Raw genomic sequence first — 19200 nt, 5'->3', positions numbered from 1 at the left:
ATTGCGCATGCGCCGTGAGCGGTTCTGATACTTTTTGGGTCGCAGCTGCTCGCAGCGCCGCTTCAACGGTGCGATACCCTCACGAGGGACGAGCGAAATATTAAACACGCCAGAAGTCCGTGCGAGCTCACGATTGCCGATCGGCAGCTGGTCACGTGGTGTTAATCGCCTCTCGTAACCCCCTGTACACTACACGACCGCTCGGCGCAAAACTCGCCCCGATGTCGTAGATTCTCGCACGACTGGAAAATCGGCTCAAAAAAGTGAAAAAGTTGCACAGTGTACGCCCGCCTTAACCTGTTCGTGTTCCGTCCCTGACCCTGTGCCCCGCCCGGAGCCTAAGCAGCAATGTCCGTTCTTCATAGTGTTCAGCTCTTTTGTTTTAAATGACCAGAAACTTCCAACAAGTACAGAATGACATATAAAGAACACTTTATGTTCTTTGAACGGCACTGAGTGCAAAACCTTTCAAGTAATTGTTGTGTTATTATGATTATTTTTTCAAACAATGCAACACAAAAAATGATCATAAACTGAATAATGCTAAAGATATTTTAAATAGAATAAAATAAACTTTGTTGATCCCACAGTGGGGAAATTCCCACGTTATAGCAGCATTTACATTTAGAGAAAAGGAAGAAGATAAATAATAACAAAATTATAGGTAAATACACAAAGGCAATAAGCTATTATCGTAACATTTCACAACTAAAAACAACAAATAAAAAGGAAACGTGAGTTTCCAGAACTACGCAGCAAATGGGACACAGACATTTAGGGATGGGTACCTTTGACATTTGAATCGATCCGGTACTAATTCCCGGTACCTACGGATCGATACCGGTACTTAACGGTACCAATTTTCGATTCTTTTGAGTGTTTATTATTTTAATTCTCTTTTATAATTAAATATATATTTTTCTAAATATATAACAATTTTTGATAAATATCTCGTCTCGTCTCGTCTTCCTCCGCTTATCCGGGTCCGGGTCGCGGGGGCAGCATCCCAACTAGGGAGCTCCAGGCCGTCCTCTCCCCGGCCTTGTCCACCAGCTCCTCCGGCAGGACCCCAAGGCGTTCCCGGACCAGATTGGAGATGTAACCTCTCCAACGTGTCCTGGGTCGACCCGGGGGCCTTCTGCCGGCAGGACATGCCCGAAACACCTCCCCGGGGAGGCGTCCAGGAGGCATCCTGACCAGATGCCCAAACCACCTCAACTGGCTCCTTTCGATCCGGAGGAGCAGCGGTTCTACTCCGAGTCCCTCCCGAATGTCCGAGCTCCTCACCCTATCTCTAAGGCTGAGCCCGGCCATCCTTGTAGTTTTATAAGCTGATAATTAAACTGAAGCAAACATCTTTACTGTGAACTAAATTTACTGCGTATCTTCATTCCTTTTGCCGTCTTTTTTCATTTGATTTTTCCTACTGGGAAGTTAGAATTTCAGAGGAGAATGCGAACGCACCATTAGCTGATAACAATGGTAGCAATGGAAGCTAACATATCAAGCTAACGTTATCTTAAACAGTTTATTTAGCTGCTGGAGCAGATTAAAACGATGATGCCTCACACTTAGATCGTTGTCACTGGTTTCATCTTCACCCAATCACCCGTCGCATTTAGTAAAGTGAAGCCAAACTTTAGAGCGCGTTCTTCTAGTCGGGAATTCGGAGTTCAGAAGAGAAAGCGAACGCACCATTAGCGAAACGGAAGCTAACATATCAAGCTAATTATATTTACCTACCAGAGCAGATTAAGATGAGGATGTCTCACTTAGATCATTGTCGCTGGTTTCATCATCACCCAGTTACCCATCACATTTAGTGAAGTGGACCCAAGCTTTAGCGTGCGTTCTTTCTACCATGCTGCTCTGTTTACAACTGGTTCTCAGGGACCGACGACATAACGCTCTTGCGCATGCGCAGCTGTCTTGGCAAGTTCTCGTTATGAAGGACGGGTACCGAAACGAGGCACCGTTTGAAATGACGTGAATCGGTGCTCGGTCGGTACTATGGAATTCGGTCGGTACCTTAAAAAGTACCGAATTCTGTACCCATCCCTAGATACTAATGGTCCACCACATGCTGAGTATTGCATTGCACTGATGTTTTTGTGTAACAGGATAATGCCAGTACTAGTTAAACTGAGGAGTTATGCACTCTTACTGCAGTGGCAAGGAATGGCCTATGAAAGCATTCTGTGTTACATCTGGGATGTCTCAGTCTGCCACTGAAGGAGCTGAATGTTCGTCCAGGATGATCCTTATTTTTTATTTAATTGTCTTTAAACAACAGAGCTCTTCTATGAGGTAGCTTGAGCAATCAATTAATAATTAACAGAATTTCCTCCATTTTTGGACTTCATTTCAACAGCATAAAAAAGCCTAGTATTAAAAAAAAAGCATCTTTACTTAAAATACCGTGCAGGTGTCTGTTTTGCCTTGGCATATTACACATATTGAGAAAAACACACTATACCAACAATGCAACATGATTCTATCCACAGAAAGAGCTGTTAAAATTAAAGGCCAGACTCTCCTCTCTACAACAATATTCAGGGTATCTGCAGGTCCTTAAAAAGTCTTAAATTAGCATTTCCAAATTTAAGGCCTTAAAAATCCTTAAAAATGACAAATAATCCTTAAATAGAGTTTCCAAAGGTCTTAAATTACCAAAAACCCAATAAACAAGATTCTTTTATCTCTATAAAATTTTCGTGAATTTCTAGTTAGTGTTCAGCATTTTTTGTGTATGATGTTGGCGTAAGCGGAACCGTACACATTCGGTTGGTTGTGAAAGGGGGCTCTTTTTAGATGAGCACGCTAGTGGGAGTTTGCGCCATGGGGAAGTACAACATTAATGGTAACTGGACGGCTAATCCCACGTTCGTGACGTGGTTAGCACCGGTTCCAGGCAATAGCTGGAAATTATAGCTTGAATTTAATAAAAAAAAATAGCTTAAATTTGGGCCAAGTGGCCTTAAAAAAGGTCTTAAAAAGTCTTAAATTTGGCTCTCTTAAACCTGCAGATACCCTGACACCTGCAAAACTCAAGGAACTCAGCAGCAAAATCAACAAAGCTAATTTCATGGTCAAAAGCGTGAATGAAGTCATACCTTTGCTGAGTTTTGGTCACATGTAATAGAAAAACAAACAAAAACACTTTAATCCCATCCCATGTTGTCGTTCTTTTATAAAACACAGAAACGGTTTTGTTACCTGTTATTGACGCTTCAGTTTCGCCGACGGCTGCCGGCTTCTTCAGGCTGACGCTGATGGTGGCGCGTCACTTCCTTCTCCGTTTATCTGCGGGCAGCGGAGGACGTTGTCGCCCTCTACTGCCCGCTCTCCCCTCTCCGACGATGCAGCTGTAACTGTAGCGTCAATAACAGGTAACAAAACCGTTTCTGTGTTTTATAAAAGAACGACAACATGGAATTAGAAATAACGCACAGCAAGAACACACCTGAGACTTTAATCCCATGTCCCAACGTCACACTGAGCCGATTGCTGACTGCCTGGTGCATTTTCACCTGCTAGAGCATGTTTATAAGTCTCTGATGCCACATTCTACCATATTGTGCTCTTCATAATAAAAACAATTCCATGAGGTGTACTCCGCTGCTCTACAACAACAATGAATGATGAGCTGTCTCTTCTGTCACATGAACAGCAGCTGGAATGTTTATGTCCGCAAAGTATTTTTTTTTGTTCCAACAACACATTCCTCCTTTGGTTTTGACTTTTTCTTTCTTGTGCATTTCTGTTTGGATGCCATCGCTTCGACATCTGACCACTGATTGGTCAGGTGCTGCGTGCCATCAGCCATTGTTGGAACATGCACGATGACCGAAAACTCGTCTCTTTTTTTCTCCTCTTACCTGAGCCGAAGGGAGCCGACGGTTCTGTATGCCGGGCACGCTTCATGGCAGTGATGCGCCTTTTACGCATAGAGAGAATGCGTCTGCGGCGCATCTGCCGAGGAGCAGAGTGCAGACGCGGCAGTGAGAGAGTGTGGAACAGGAGCTGAAGCACATCGATAGTCAGACGTTCTCCTCCTCTAACATATACAGGTAGCAGACGCAGCGGAGGCGTCTTTTTCCACATAAATTAAGCTTCCTAAAGCACATAATGAGCCTGTTCGGGAGCGGCGGGACGGCGAGCTGGGGGCACTGTGGATGGCTGGTATTTACTTGGAGACGGGCAGATGTTTTTTTTTTTCAGAAATCTCGTAGATTTCGAATTATAAATGACCGGAAAAACTACAGTACTCTCTGTACCCTGGAAAAAAGTCCACTAAAGCACTGGATGCCACAAAAAGGTCCTCCTATAGAAAGAGTGAATAAATAAACGTATCCCTCCAAGGATAAAGGTTTAATCACCAGAGAGCGGGACATTAGTGATGGGAATTCCGGCTCTTTTTAGAGAGCCGGTTCTTTTGGCTCAGCTCACCAAAAAGAGCCGGCTCTTTCGGCTCCCAAGTGGCTCCTCAGATTTTCTGTTACGTAGAGTACATTTATAACCAAAATAATGCTAAACTATATGTAAAATAATTTACTAATGTAAAAAAAGCAATATATCAAATATTTATCATTTCTATGGATTTAATAACTGAACACTTTAAGAAATCTCCACTTTCCGACTGCTGGCGTTTATTTTCTCACAGTCTTCGTCGCACTCTCCTCCCTCTCGCTCACCTTTTTCCTCCTCCTCATTCCCTCCCTCCTCCTCCTCTCAGCGCTTTGGGCTTCCTGACAGGGTTGCGGAAGGCGCTTTATAAATAAAGCTTTGATTGACATGTGCTCTGCCTGGTGTCTGTCTGAGTCTGATCCTCCCTCTTCCCCGCCCCTACTGCTCTGTGTGTGGACAGTCTGGACACGCAGTTACACATGTTTACCAATCGCCTGTAGATTTCACCAAGGCGGGGGGGGGGGGGGGGGGGGGGGACGACTCCCAATGACGAGCCAGCTCCGGTCGTTCACTTCAAAGAGCCGGCTCTTAGAGCCGGTTCGTTCGCGACCGACACATTACTACAGGACATCAAGAGTGGGCCGGGGGGGGGGGGGGGGGGGGACTACCACTGACTTGCAGCATTAATGTTTTATCTGCACAAATAACACAAGCCTGAAAGAGCTTCCGTTGTGTAGTAAAGTTGCCAAAGCTAAAGATGAATTTATACTAGTAAGGACATTTTTTGCTGTTTTCCTGAACGCTTAACAACAGCCTTCCTCGTCAGGAGTCCAGATGGGTGAGTTACAGTGTGGTCAAGTGTGTCAGAGTTTTCAAATCCCAGAGGTTCACCTTTCATTTCCATCAGAAGCTAATGCAGGAGATAGGTGTAGAACCGTGTTCTCCAACCCTGGTCCTCGGGGCACACTGTCCTGCATGTTTTCCATGTTGCTCTTAAACACCAGTGTTTCCCTGCTGCCACACACCTGACTTAAATGACTGGGGGATTAACGGGCATCTGCAACACTTGATGTCCTCCTGAGGAGGAAATGTAAATCAGGTGGAACATTTTTAAGTCTTGTCTGAAGGCCCGTTATTATGTCCAGGCATTTTCACCACTGGGGTCTGCAATTTAGTCTTGATTTTAATTGTTAAACAATTGTTCTCATCTGTTTTTATTCTATTTTTTTTTAATTGTTTTTACAGATGTGATTGCCTGTTTGGGCTTCTGGAAATAAATAAATAAATAAATAAATAAATAAATAAATAAATAAATTAAAGAAAGGAAGGAAGGAAGGAAGGAAGGAAGGAAGGAAGGAAGGAAGGAAGGAAGGAAGGAAGGAAGGAAGGAAGGAAGGAAGGAAGGAAGGAAGGAAGGAAGGAAGGAAGGAAGGAAGGAAGGAAGGAAGGAAGGAAGGAAGGAAGGAAGGAAGGAAGGAAGGAAGGAAGGAAGGAAGGAAGGAAGGAAGGAAGGAAGGAAGGAAGGAAGGAAGGAAGGAAGGAAGGAAGGAAGGAAGGAAGGAAGGAAGGAAGGAAGGAAGGAAGGAAGGAAGGAAGGAAGGAAGGAAGGAAGGAAGGAAGGAAGGAAGGAAGGAAGGATGGAAGGATGGATGGATGGATGGATGGATGGATGGATGTGTTCCCTGAGGACCGGGGTTGGGTAACAATGGTGTAGGAGACTATTTTCATGTTTGGCCTGCATGAAAAACTCAGAGTAACCAATTATCAGAAATAATCATTAGTTAAAATTTCCACCTTCTATTTTCACGCATTAAATTTGCTTTCAGTGTGAGGAAGAAGAAAAACTGCTGGGATGCAGAAAAGAAGAGCCAGCAGCTGTTTGGCTCTGTGTTTGATGCTTCTTCATAATTCTCTCCTTCTCATTGACAGGATGCCTGCATACAACGCCGGGTCTCTTTTTACCATATTCTTCATCTTGTACATCCTCATCAATACATACATCTTCATGTCCGTCTTTTTGGCTGTTGTTTACAACAGCTACAAAAAATACTTGAAGGTATGGTCTGTCTGAAGGAAAAAGGCTTTCTGAATGTGTCGTCCTTGTGCCATCAAGTCATACAGCTGCCTCTGACATAGCGCAGGAGTAGTTTAAATAATAATTGACTGTGTGTACCTTTACCGTTAATATCTATCTTCTAGGATCATTTACCACAGGCCTCTTCTTTTACTTAGTAGCTTCTCTCTTTTGCTACCATAATAAGAAAGCATGAGATCTATCGTTGTTATGCTGTGAGCTCTCCTTATTGTGACACAGTGGTTGTTGTAGTTTCTCGCTGGTGTCATAGAAATAAAATTGAGAAACTTGGTTATTTGTGTCATGAACAGACTGCAAAAATTCTATGGTTAAAAGTGGATTACCAATTGGTTTAACCAGCAAATTAGAGAAAAGGTGAAAATTTCCCTTTTTTTTTTTAACTTAAGTGAATGAAGATAAAACTGTTTCCACCCTTGTTGAAGAAAAATATTTTATACCAAAAATTTATTTTCCTTTTAGCTAATTCTAACCGCAGATATACTAATTGTTTAATCAGAATAAGTGATCTGTTTTTAATATTTTTGTAGAGATTTGCAGCATTTAAAATGCTTTGTAATCAACGTCAGATTGGATTAATGTTTTTAGAATAAAATTTTAAAGAAAACAGACTGAAAGGTCAACACTGCAGAAATTAAAATTCAACTAAAGAATGAAATTAAATCTTTGTTGTTTGAGAAAGAAGTTGAATAAACATTTGAATCCAAGTCTCTCAATATTTACAAGCTCAGTAAAACCCTTGTCAATCAACAGTAGTAATTAGTACTTTTTGACAAAATGGAATCATCCCTTTTTAAAACAGGAGGAGATACGGCAGCTGGTGAGGGCCAAACGGTACAAGATGGCACGAGCATTCGATGTTCTGCAGGAGCAGAAGGAAGGGTGCAGCCAACCGGTGTTGACCCAGGCCAGCTGGAACCACATTGTCCGGCAAGTCCGACCCGACATCACTGATGCCCACAGAGATCTCTTGTGGAGCGTCTGTGATGACAAGAACCAAGGCGTCATTGGTGCGTCACACGGAAACTTTATTGATGTACAGTGTCAAACTGACTTTGGGGTCAATATGAAATTATACTCACGTTATCATGTGTCACAACTTGTTCTGTCTCCACACGTGAGCTGTAATGTAGACTTGATTCCATTGGTATCTTTTTGACTGACACTAATCTAATCTTTGCGATTGAACAAGGATTTCGTTAGTATGAAGAATCACCTCTAGCTCAGTTTTTTTACAACCATCCTCTAAGGAGTTCAAAGCACTCAGAGTGAGTACCTATTGTGCATAATCAAAAGGCTGTCCGTGACAATGGACCGCTGTCAAGAGTTCTGGCTTTTAGCATTGTTAAAGCATAAAGGTCCTTCTCAAAAAATTAGAATATTGTGATAAAGTTCATTATTTTCTGTAATGTACTGATAAACGTTAGACTTTCATATATATTAGATTCATTACACACAACTGAAGTAGTTCAAGCATTTATTGTTTCTAATATTGATGATTTTGGCATACAGCTCAAGGAAACCCAAAATTCCTATCTCAAAAAATTAGCATATCATGAAAAGGTTCTCTAAACGAGCTATTAGCCTAATCATCTGAATCAACTAATTAACTCTAAACACCTGCAAAAGATTCCTGAGGCTTTTAAAAACTCCCAGCCTGGTTCATTACTCAAAACTGCAATCATGGTTAAGACTGCCGACCTGACTGCTGTCCAGAAGGCCGTCATTGACACCCTCAAGCAAGAGGGTAAGACACAGAAAGAAATTTCTGAACGAATAGGCTGTTCCCAGAGGGCTGTATCAAGGCACCTCAGTGGGAAGTCTGTGGGAAGGAAAAAGTGTGGCAGAAAACGCTGCACAACGAGAAGAGGTGACCAGACCCTGAAGAAGATGGTGGAGAAGGACCGATTCCAGACCTTGGAGGACCTGCGGAAGCAGTGGACGGAGTCTGGAGTAGAGACATCCAAAGCCACCGTGTACAGGCATGTGCAGGAAATGGGCAACAGGTGCCGCATTCCCCAGGTCAAACCATTTTTGAACCAGAAACAGCGGCAGAAACGCCTGACCTGGGCTACAGAGAAGCAGCACTGGACTGCTGCTCAGTGGTCCAAAGTACTTTTTTTGGATGAAAGCAAATTTTGCACGTCATTCGGAAATCAAGGTGCCAGAGTCTGGAGGAAGACTGGGCAGAGGGAAATGCCAAAATGCCTGAAGTCCTGTGTCAAGTACCCACAGTCAGTGATGGTCTGGGGTGCCATGCCAGCTGCTGGTGTTGGTCCACTGTGTTTTATCAAGGGCAGGGTCAATGCAGCTAGCTATCAGGAGAGTTTGGAGCACTTCATGCTTCCATCTGCTGAAAAACTTTATGGAGATTAAGATTTCATTTTTCTGCACGACCTGGCACCTGCTCACAGTGCCAAAACCACTGGTCAATGGTTTACTGACCATGGTATTACTGTGCTCAACTGGCCTGCCAACTCTCATGACCTGAACCCCATAGAGACTCTGTGGGATATTGTGAAGAGAAAGTTGAGAGACGCAAGACCCAACACTCTGGATGAGCTTGAGGCCGCTATCGAAGCATCCTGGGCCTCCATGACACCTCAGCAGTGCCACAGGCTGATTGCCTCCATGCCACGCCGCAGTGAAGCAGTCATTTCTGCAAAAGGATTCCCGACCAAGTATTGAGGTCATAACTGAACATAATTATTTGAAGGTTGACTTTTTTTTAATTTAAAACATTTTTGTTTTATTGGTTGGATGAAATATGCTAATTTTTTGACATTTGAATTTTGGGTTTTCATGAGCTGTATGCCAACATCATCAACATTAGAAACAATAAAAGGCTTGAACTACTTCAGTTGTGTGTAATGAATCTAATATATATGAAAGTCTAATGTTTATCGTACATTACAGACAATAATGAACTTTTTCACAATATGCAAATTTTTTGAGAAGGACCTGTATGCTTCAGCTGTTTCCTCCTGTCACCAAGGGTTCGGGGACAGATCTGTTTACAGTCATCGCCTCACTAAACACTTTCTGAAGGGTGTCACAGACCTGTGTCCTGTTCACTAGTGCCCCACTGGGACACGGCTCTGGTTCTACGCGATTTGACTCAGGCTATCTCTTAACCCTTATACGACCTTAGTGTATTTTATGTGCTCAAAAGACCAAAACGTTAGAAAATTAAAGGGTTATATAAGGGTTAAGCCTAATTCATACTTCGTCTGCGTCGGGATGGACGCACGCAATGGCTTTATCCTTGGTTTTGAAGGCTCTTCAACAGGCTCGCAAGGACAGATGGAGTCGAGCTGTCTTTTCTAAATATCCGTCCGTCGAGACGGAGAACGCAAGCTTGTGATCGGTCAGGACGCCACTGTCGTCTAGCACCGCCATTGCCCCCTCAAAAACATAAAGAGAGCCGAGGATATCTAGAGGCAGACATGGGGAAGCTTGAAGAATACCTCTCGGAAAAACTCTCAAACTATGAACGTTTTATTCCCCTTGACTGGAGATACGCAGTAAGCGTTTTATTCGTGGACGGAAATGACAGGAAACGTGGGTTTAGAGGTGGCGAGCGCATGAATGAGGGACAAATATGTCTGTGTTAAAAAGTCTCTTAAATACAAAAAAAAAACACAATACAAACACACTATCTTGGATCGGATATATGACAGGATACCACAGAACAGCGCTACGCCCTCTGTTGTCCTGGCGGGGAATTTCTTTGCAACACCCCCCAGGAGATGAAGAAGTATGAGAGCAAGTTGTCTCCGTCTGTGCGAGCATGTCTCTCCCTCATAGAGCTGACAGAGAAGTATAAATTAGGCTTTAAAACCGACCTGCTGCTGGCTCTGACATCATTTAAGAGAGTGGGCGACCTGGCTCCCCTTTCTTTGGCCCAATCTTTTCTCAGGAAGACGAAGGCTCTGTTGTTTTGTTCCCCAATCTATCGTTCAAGCCCAAGAGCCTCACCAGCTCTTTCAGGTTCAGACATATTACACTGGACGGATTATTTTCTCCTCATGATTCTGAAGAGGAGGCAGCATCTCATCTGCTGCGTACGGTGCACGCGCTCAGATGTCACATCTCCTGCATCTCCGCCCCTCGCAGCACCTTTTTGTGCATTAAAGGGATAATTGGACAGCCTCTGTCTTCACAGCACTTCTCTTGCTGGTTATGTGATGCTATTTTGCTCACATATGCCTTTTCTGGCTTGGAACCACCAGAAAGGCTGAGCGCTCGCTCGACAAGAGATGGAGTAAACAATGCTGACTCAGCCACCGGCTAGTGGACGAGTGATGGAGTGTGTTGGGAGAGAGACAGCAAGCTGCGGGAAGAGAAGAGAAGGAACTTTGTTGGGAATACTTAGTATATTGATGTTGCTGAGAAATATTAATGAAAAGGGCACGTTTGTGAATAGGATACACAGAAGTTTACTATTACACACTGGAGCTTTAATGGTTTTGGCTGGATGTTTGGGGTAACTCACTTTATATTTTGTAAACTGATAAAAATAAACAATAATTTATATTTCTGAAAGCATTCTTTGTTTACAGCACAAACAGTACGCGTGAGCAGAAGCGCGCGTTGGAAATTCTCGCCTGATGTGAAACGAGGAGCAGCGGGCAGTGCACAAAACTCGTGAAGGTGTGAATAGCAATCTCTAATTCAGAGCGGGACCAAATGGGTCTCAGCTTGGCAATGTTCCTAAGATGAAAAAAATACAAACAAGAGAACTGACATGAGAATCCAGGGTCAAAGTTCGCACCAAGATTCCCGACAGAGGGTTTAGGCAAGAAGCAAGCTGACCAAGAGTCAAAAGGACCCAGAGCCAACCCCATCAGCATATGGTCTCACAAGGAGCCTGAGTAACTCGTCTCGGTGCCCAATGGCAGTCAGGCCTTCTCTGGCAAGCACACCTCAGATGTAGAACGTCTAGAGTTCTGTGGGAACCTGAAACTGCATCTTTGGCAAATCTTTTATCTTTGTCTTTCAGTTACTTAAAACAAATAACCGAAAAGTTTGTTTGCTTTCATTTAAGTCTCTTAAAGGAGAAGCTTTGTTCACATCCTCCTCACACTGCTGATTCATGTTTCCTCTCAGTTATTGTCTGCATGGAGGAAGTCAAACTGCTCTGTCATCCAGTACACCTCGGATGTGCGTAACATGTAAATTCATGTTCACACATTTAGCAGCATTTACTTTTTATCCCAACAGAATCTAATCATCTCAACCGGTCTTGAGAAATGCTGAATTCAGTGAAATTGTAGAACAGTAGGGTTTACGTTGTGATTCTACCCAGATCTTAAAGGGATATTCTACCCAAAATTTAAATGTTGTCTTTTGACAAATTTCCGGAGTTAGATAAGTGAGAAAAAAACTATTTTTAACCAGCCCACCCTCTACTGCTTAAGCTTTAGCTTAGCATAAAATGCATTAAGTGAATGAATCCAACTAACACTGTGAGCAAAAATGTCTTTAAAATTACTCTGTAGTGATCCCAATTTGGCTTGGTGGAAAGAACTCCTCTACCACAATGGAAGCTAAGTGTCACGTAGTACATTTCACGCCCACAAAAGTAAACAATCAATAATGAACAAGAGTCTGCTTCTAGACCTGCAGAAAGAGAAAAACAAACCAAAAAAAGTGGGACACACAACAATACAACAGGAGCAAGCTATCACTGCGTCAACCTTGTGAGGAAATATAAAATCAACATTGTTTTACTGAACAATCACAATAATAAATCACAGTGCATTTAGTGCCAACGACAGCCTTAAGACATGTGTTGAAAATGCCCAAGTCCATACTCATGAGAGCACCATGTGAGCACCTGTGTGTGTACACGCGCTTGAAAATGTAAGGTTTCTCTATAGGAGCATCCAATAGTGAGTGTGAAGGGCCACAGATCTGCCCACAAATATGTGTAAGAGATGGAGGGAGCTCCAAGTCCCAGAGATCCAGGAGCTGTCCCAGAGCGCAGGGACCCCAGGGAGACTGTAACCAGAAAAGCCCCTGCCCCCCTCGAGAGGCACAGTTGATTGCCCCGGGGAGTCCCAACCAGCAGCCGGCAGAGTGCCAGGAGATATCAGCGGCAAGCTCAAAGGCCCGCCCGCAGCCTCCCACCCCCAAGCCGACCGAGCCCGGAACCCAGTGACCTGGGACCCACGGGCGACCCGCCGGGGACCCAACAGAGCCCAGGGACTCAGATCCCACCAGGCACCCACCAGGCAGCCACCGGGGTGACCTGCCGGGGACCCAACAGAGCCCAGGGACTCAGATCCCACCAGGCAACCACCGGGATCGATCAGACAGACTCCAAAAATCTTAAACCCCTGACCCGAGAGCCGCAAACACTCAAGCAGACCAAGGCACCACACTCCACACCAAATGTGGCAGGGGGAGGGTAGGCTAAGATGTTTAGTAGCGCAAGAAGTCCGAGGAGAGGGGAGGAGTCCAAGACCCCACCTGACATATACAGCCATACACAGACACTGACACACACTCCCTCCCTCATGCTGACACATGCACATACAACCTAAGACTTACAGAAATGAACACTAGACTCTCACTCACGCTTCCCATACACACCCTATTCACTCTGGTCCCGGTACTGCTGCACAATGGGTACAACCATCACCGGTTCCCAGAGTTCGCCCCTTTCTGCTGGGGGTGATGATGAGCAGGCACCCCCACCCAACGCCGGGCAAAGAATCCCACCACCCCAAACCCCAACATGACGGCCAGCTTCCCCTCCTAGCCTCTAGCCCGGGGAAGCCAAGCGACAACGGAGGTGTGCCCCTAGTCTCCCTCCGCCTGCTCCAATACAGTGTTAGTGCGTGTTGATGAGGTGTAGTCCATGGCGGTGGTGAGCAGGCAGTGCAGGCATCGTCTGGCCTACGCCAGCTGATGCACCCACACAACCCTACTCCCCCCCCCCCCCCCCACAGCCCTCTGTGTCTAACCCCTCCTCTCCACCGGAGCCGTGACGGAGGCGTCAGCAGCACGTTACTGCAGCAGCACGTCATAGCTGCTGATAGAAACCGCTGTGGTCAACAGAACCTTTTCCACCCAGAGCCGTCAGCAGCGCGAGTCGGCCGCGTCTCAGGAGCAGCATGTCGCAGCCCTTACGCGCCGGTTCTATTTTCTACATGCTACGCCTCTCAAACGGGTCAAGTTCGACATTTTTGGGGAAGGAAAGACAGGAAATCGGACGCAGAAACGGAGCGAAGCTTCCCGAGGTTTTCTGAATAAAGAAACGTACTGCCTTCTGGTTGCTTTACTTTAAAAAAAGGTTATAATATAATTTAAAATAACACGGACAGAACGTAAAACACAAACCATTTGGAGCCATGTTGTAGTTTTCTCCTGCTTGTTGTTGTTTACTAACAAAGTCACTCGTGATTTGCTAATGTTGCGTGACTTCTGCTCAGTCGGTGACAGCTGCTCCACTGCTGCTTCACGTCTCGTGGGAAGGGCCAAGCAGCAGCTTACGCGAGCAAGACGTGCTGCTGCAGTATCTTGCTGCTGACGGCTCCGGGGGAAAAGAGGGGTTGGAGCAGTTTAAAATTGGAAGTGGGCACCGGCACTCGGGATGAGGCTGAAAGATCCCCTTGCCAAATGCTGTTGAGTGTGCTCACTCCCAAGGCCCTAAGTGTGTGTTTGCATGGAATGTTGTTGGTGGAAGTGTTTAAGTTGCAAATAAAATTGGGGGCAGGCTGCCACAGAAATGCGGAAATGGGATCCATACCCGCACCCCTGACTTGCCCCCCCCCCCCCCCCCCCCCCCGCCAAGGTCCTATGTGCATGATTGTGTGATGATGTGAAGGAGCAGGAGGAGAAAACTGTATGGGGATGGGGAGGAATGGCTGGTTAGCCTAAGCCCTCCAGGGAGCCAGCTCCCCCACTGGCCCCAATAGGCACCTCCGTTCCCAACATGCCACCCAGGGCATGGAGATCCCAGCCCATCTCACCAGGGCCCAAAGCAGCAGCATCGCAGAGCCTCACGGAGTCCGAGGGCACCAACCCAGCCCCACCCCAGCAGAGTATCTACTCCCGTCCTTGCATTTGCACAACTTCCAGAATATTTAAGACACAAGATATCCAGGTAAGGTTGGGTGCTCCCCCTCCTGGACATCCCACTCCCCCGTGATGGGACAGAGTTGATATTATTCCAGAGGAGCCAAGGTCCACCTGAGGCCCTTGAGCCTGAGCCATGCACTGCCGCTTGTTCCTGCCTTCTTCCCGGCAGCTTACGAGTCAGGACCTCATCCCCAAGTCCCCGTCCAGATCCCCAAACAGGGCCCGCCGCCCCCACACCCTGAGCCCCCACCCAGACCTACTCAGTGGCGATGCAGCCACCAGGCAGCAACCCATGGCTGCCGCCGAGACCCCCCAAGGGGCCTTTCTCACAACCGCCAGCAGTCCACCCCCCGAGACAACCCAAGCGCCTCCAGAGGGGGGCGGCAGCCCCCCAGCCCCAGACACCCCCCAGTGAACCCACCTCCAGGGACTGAACGGATACTCCAAACTCAGACCCTCCACCCCATCACCCACATTATCCCTCAGGACAATATCAAGGACCACCTATCATCTCAATGTGATTGAACCAATCAAAGGAGCCCAGAGACATTGACTTGGAATGGAAGCAGAGGCTGTGTCAAGTGTGATATGATCTAACAAAAGATTTCTATGCTGGTTAATGCAAAGAGTGTATCTATTTTTCCAATTCATGAGGATGATTTTCTTAGCGATGCATGTGGCAGTCAGAACCACGTGAACCAAAGGTGTTTTAACTCGGGACATCGTCCAGATTTCCCAGTAAACAAAGAGAGGGGGAAGTTGGGGTATGCCATTTCAGACACTGACATGTCTTCACACACTCTACCTCAAAAATCCTGGACAGGTGGACAGGACCACAGTGCGTGGATGTAATTGTCAGGAATGTTGTTTGTGTAGTGTGTACAGGTGTCAGAAGACACAAACCCCAGTAGTTTGGGGTGTTTGAGATTACAGAAGTCTAATACCCTTAGTGGTGTTTGTAATTCTACTTTATTAAGCTTAAATTTTTGTTTAACTACAGATTTAATTTGGTGATATTCTAAAAAGCTATTATCTATTCCAAATTGGGAGACTATTTGATTAAATGGGATGAAGTCCAATCCTTCATATATGTGTTCCAGGTATAGGATTCCTTTATTTTTCCATTCCGGAAGGTTCATCATTTTGTTATTTTGCAAAATATCAGGATTATTCCAGATAGGTGTGCGTCTGCATAGTACTAGTGAAGGTTCTGTCATTTTTAGATACTCCCACCATGCTGTCAGAGAGGTGCTGATACTAATACTTTTGAAGCCTCCGTGTTTTCTTATGCTTGAGCTAATAAATGGTAAGTCTGAAAGCTTTATCGTATTGCAACGTGTCTGTTCTATATCTAACCAGGACTCATCTAGTGGGTTATCTTGCAACCATCTTGGTATATATTGCAGCCTGTTGGCTAGGAAATAATAATAAAAGTTGGGTAAATCCAGTCCTCCTCTGTTTTTGGTCTTCTGAAGCGTTTTTAAGCTAATTCGTGGAGGTTTATCCTGCCAAAGGAATTTGGTAATTGAGGAGTCCAGAGATCTAAACCAGTCAGCTGGTGGTTTGTTTGGGATCATTGAAAATAAGTAATTTATTCTGGGTAAGACCATCATTTTAACTGTAGCAACCCTCCCCATGAGTGATATCGGGAAGGATTTCCACCTTGCAAGATCTTGGAATATACTTGCTTTTCAACATCTTGTCGGCGCAGGCTGCGTCTTTGTTCACGCACTAGCTGCTGTGTGGCACTGCACTACACGTAGTACTGGAGGATTCGGCTGGGGGGCACAATAGAGTACTCAGACCAGATAGAGCTGGGTTAGTGGGGTACAACCAAAGCGAACATGATGTGAATAGAAGAGATCAGTAACTAGTTTATTTTGAGATCACGGCAGATATTAAGATAGCAGCGGTGTCGTATATTGTATGAAAGACCTCTAAACCAGAGACGAAATTACCATTGCTCGCTTTGTCAGCTCCACCTACTGGCTACTCATATATTGCAGCATTCAACCGCGTTGTGATCATTTCGAGGGACGCACAAAACGACCCTTTGAATCAACTCAAGTTATGCATGGCAGCCATTTTAAACATGCATAAGCATTGGCAAATAGCAAGCATATTTCCAGCCTTACAAGGCATTCATTTCTACTAGAGACCAGTGCAAATGTATTGATTAAACACATTTAAACGAAAAATATCCCAAAATGATCCAACTACTGTGATTGTGTGAAAACAGTCAAGTGAAAGTCCCAACATGCCATGAAAGAAAGTTAGTTTTTATTTTGAGGCGTTTACTTGAGATCGTGTACTCCAAATGTGTACTTTCTCACCTGTTCACAGACTTGGTTTACAGTTTTTAAGTAAACATACTGCAGCACTGCTTAATGCTAACAACGTCTTAATGATTTTTAAAAAATAATTTTGTTTACAGGCTTGATGTAATTTTCTAATGTTTGTTTCTGTTAAGGCAAGGTGGCGTTTGTCCAACTAGCTGACCTCCTGAACATCGAGGTGATCACACTCAAGTCAAGACCACACCCACTTCAAAATTTGTTTCCCACCATTTACCTGTCAGCCCCGAGCCGGCTCATCTGCCGATTGGTCCAACACCGGTGAGGAGCACAGAACTCAGTGACCTATTGTCGTCTAGAAGCATGAATGAACAACTGTAGAGATGAATTATTTTGTTGCACTTTCTGAACAAAACATTCCTTTTTTGTGTGTATTCAGAGGCTTTGTGATTGCTTTTGACCTGATCATCCTGGTGAATGCAGTGTTCATTGGTCTGGATGAGGAGAATCCCCTGATCTCCAACTCAGAATGGGGCTTCCTGGCACTCTACATGCTGGAGATCCTGTTGAAGCTTTATGTGTTTGAGCCCAGGTCTTTTTTCTCCAGACACAGCTTCTGGAACTGGTGAGGGTGTACACAGTTTACTCTTAAATCAACACAGAGATTACAGTGGCACGTTGCTCATATTCTGTCAGTTATGGTGACTTTTACCAACTCCAGAGTTCTGGAGATACAAGATTTGGCACAAAATATGTCAATATTTATCAGATTTCCTACGATTTCTGTTCATCAAGGATCCAGGCCTGAAATAACCAGGCAAGCCATCCTATATATATGAATATGTCAGAGCTCAGTTGTGGGGTGTAATCTACGGTAGTCTTTCAAACTGTCTCCTAAAGCTATTGGACAATAAAGAACATGACATACTCATTGCTACAGATGTCCGTCTACAGGGCAGTTCTGTTGAAGAAGACATCATTTTTTAAATAAAAGACTTAATAGACTTCTTATTTGCACCTGCATGACTTGGTGTGTCACTTCTAGTAATATAATGTTATAAATTGACTTCATCTTGATTTCCATAAATACGTCTTTTTTAGTCACGGTTATCGTAAACATTTCACAACTGCTGCAGTTATTCAGTGGTGCGTCTGGCATAACTTCCTTATAACAATTCAAACATATGTGTCTAACACATCTTATTGCAGATAAATTTACAACAATTTAAGAGCAATCTTAATTTTTTGTCTCAGCTTGGGGTCATAAACCTTGCTGCAGCACATATGCTGAAATTTGAGCTGTGGGTCAGGTATGGAAAACGGCCTAGCTTGTAGCCTTCAGATTAAGCAACACAAGCAAAAGTGAACCAAGGCACATTCACTTACAAGCTTGTAAGTTGTCCTGACTGGTCTGTGCTTATGCACCAAACTGCAGCTCAGACTACCCACCCTTTTTGGAGATCTTAGAGAATGTGCTAGAGAGCTCTTCTTCCGGTGACGCCCTCGTTCATCTCGGGGACTTTAACGTTCACGTGGGCAACAACAGTGAGACCTGGAGAGGTGTGGTTGGGAGGAACAGTCTCCCTAATCTGAATTTGAGTGGTGTTTTGTTATTGGATTTCTGTGCCAGTCATGGATTGTCCATAATGAACACCATGTTCATGCATAAAGGTGTGCATATGTGTATATCCCTTGGCACCGGGATACCTTAGGCCGCAGCTCGATGATCGACTTTGTTGTTGTTTCATATGACCTGCGGCTGCATGTCTTGGACACTCAGTTGAAAAGAGGGGCGGAGCTGTCAACTGACCACTATCTAGTGGTGAGTTGGCTCCGATGGTGGGGGAGGATGCCGGTCAGACCTAGAAGGCCCAAACTTATTGTGATGGTCTGCTGGGAATGTCTGGCAGAGTCTCCTGTCAGAAGAAGCTTCAACTCCCACCTTCCACCGAACTTCCAAAACATTCCAGGGAGGCGGGGGACATTGAGTCCCAATGGACCCTGTTCCTTGCTTCCATTGTTGGGGCGGCAGACCAGAGCTGTGGCCGCAGGTATGTTGGTGCCTGTTGTGGCGGCAACCCCTGTATTCGCTGGTGGACACTGGCGGTTAGAGATGCTGTCAAGCTGAAGAAAGAGTCCTATCAGGTCCTTTTGGCCTGTGGTACTCCAGAGGTGGCTGATCTGTACTGGCAGTCCAAGCGGAATGCGGCTCGGGTGGTCGCAGAGGCAACAACCTGGGTGTGGGGGGAGTTTGGTGAAACCATGGAACACGACTTTCGCATGGCTTCAAGGAGATTCTGGTCCACAATCCAGTGCCTT

General features: G+C 45.1%; 1 protein-coding gene across 2 annotated transcripts in view; it reads left to right on the top strand.

The window, feature by feature from the left end:
• Nucleotides 1–19200, top strand: part of tpcn3 (two pore segment channel 3) — a 76103-nt gene that overhangs the window by 34630 nt on the left and 22273 nt on the right. For both annotated transcript variants that reach the window (XM_015954385.3, XM_054751755.2), the window contains 4 exons: nt 6337–6463; nt 7302–7509; nt 17058–17202; nt 17321–17506. In XM_015954385.3, coding sequence (XP_015809871.3) covers nt 6337–6463; nt 7302–7509; nt 17058–17202; nt 17321–17506 — 666 coding nt within the window. The remainder of the gene's footprint in view (nt 1–6336; nt 6464–7301; nt 7510–17057; nt 17203–17320; nt 17507–19200) is intronic.

This window comes from Nothobranchius furzeri, chromosome 7 (assembly GCF_043380555.1).
Source record: "Nothobranchius furzeri strain GRZ-AD chromosome 7, NfurGRZ-RIMD1, whole genome shotgun sequence".
Lineage (NCBI taxonomy): Eukaryota > Metazoa > Chordata > Actinopteri > Cyprinodontiformes > Nothobranchiidae > Nothobranchius > Nothobranchius furzeri.
This window is presented reverse-complemented; position numbering and strand designations above follow the sequence as displayed.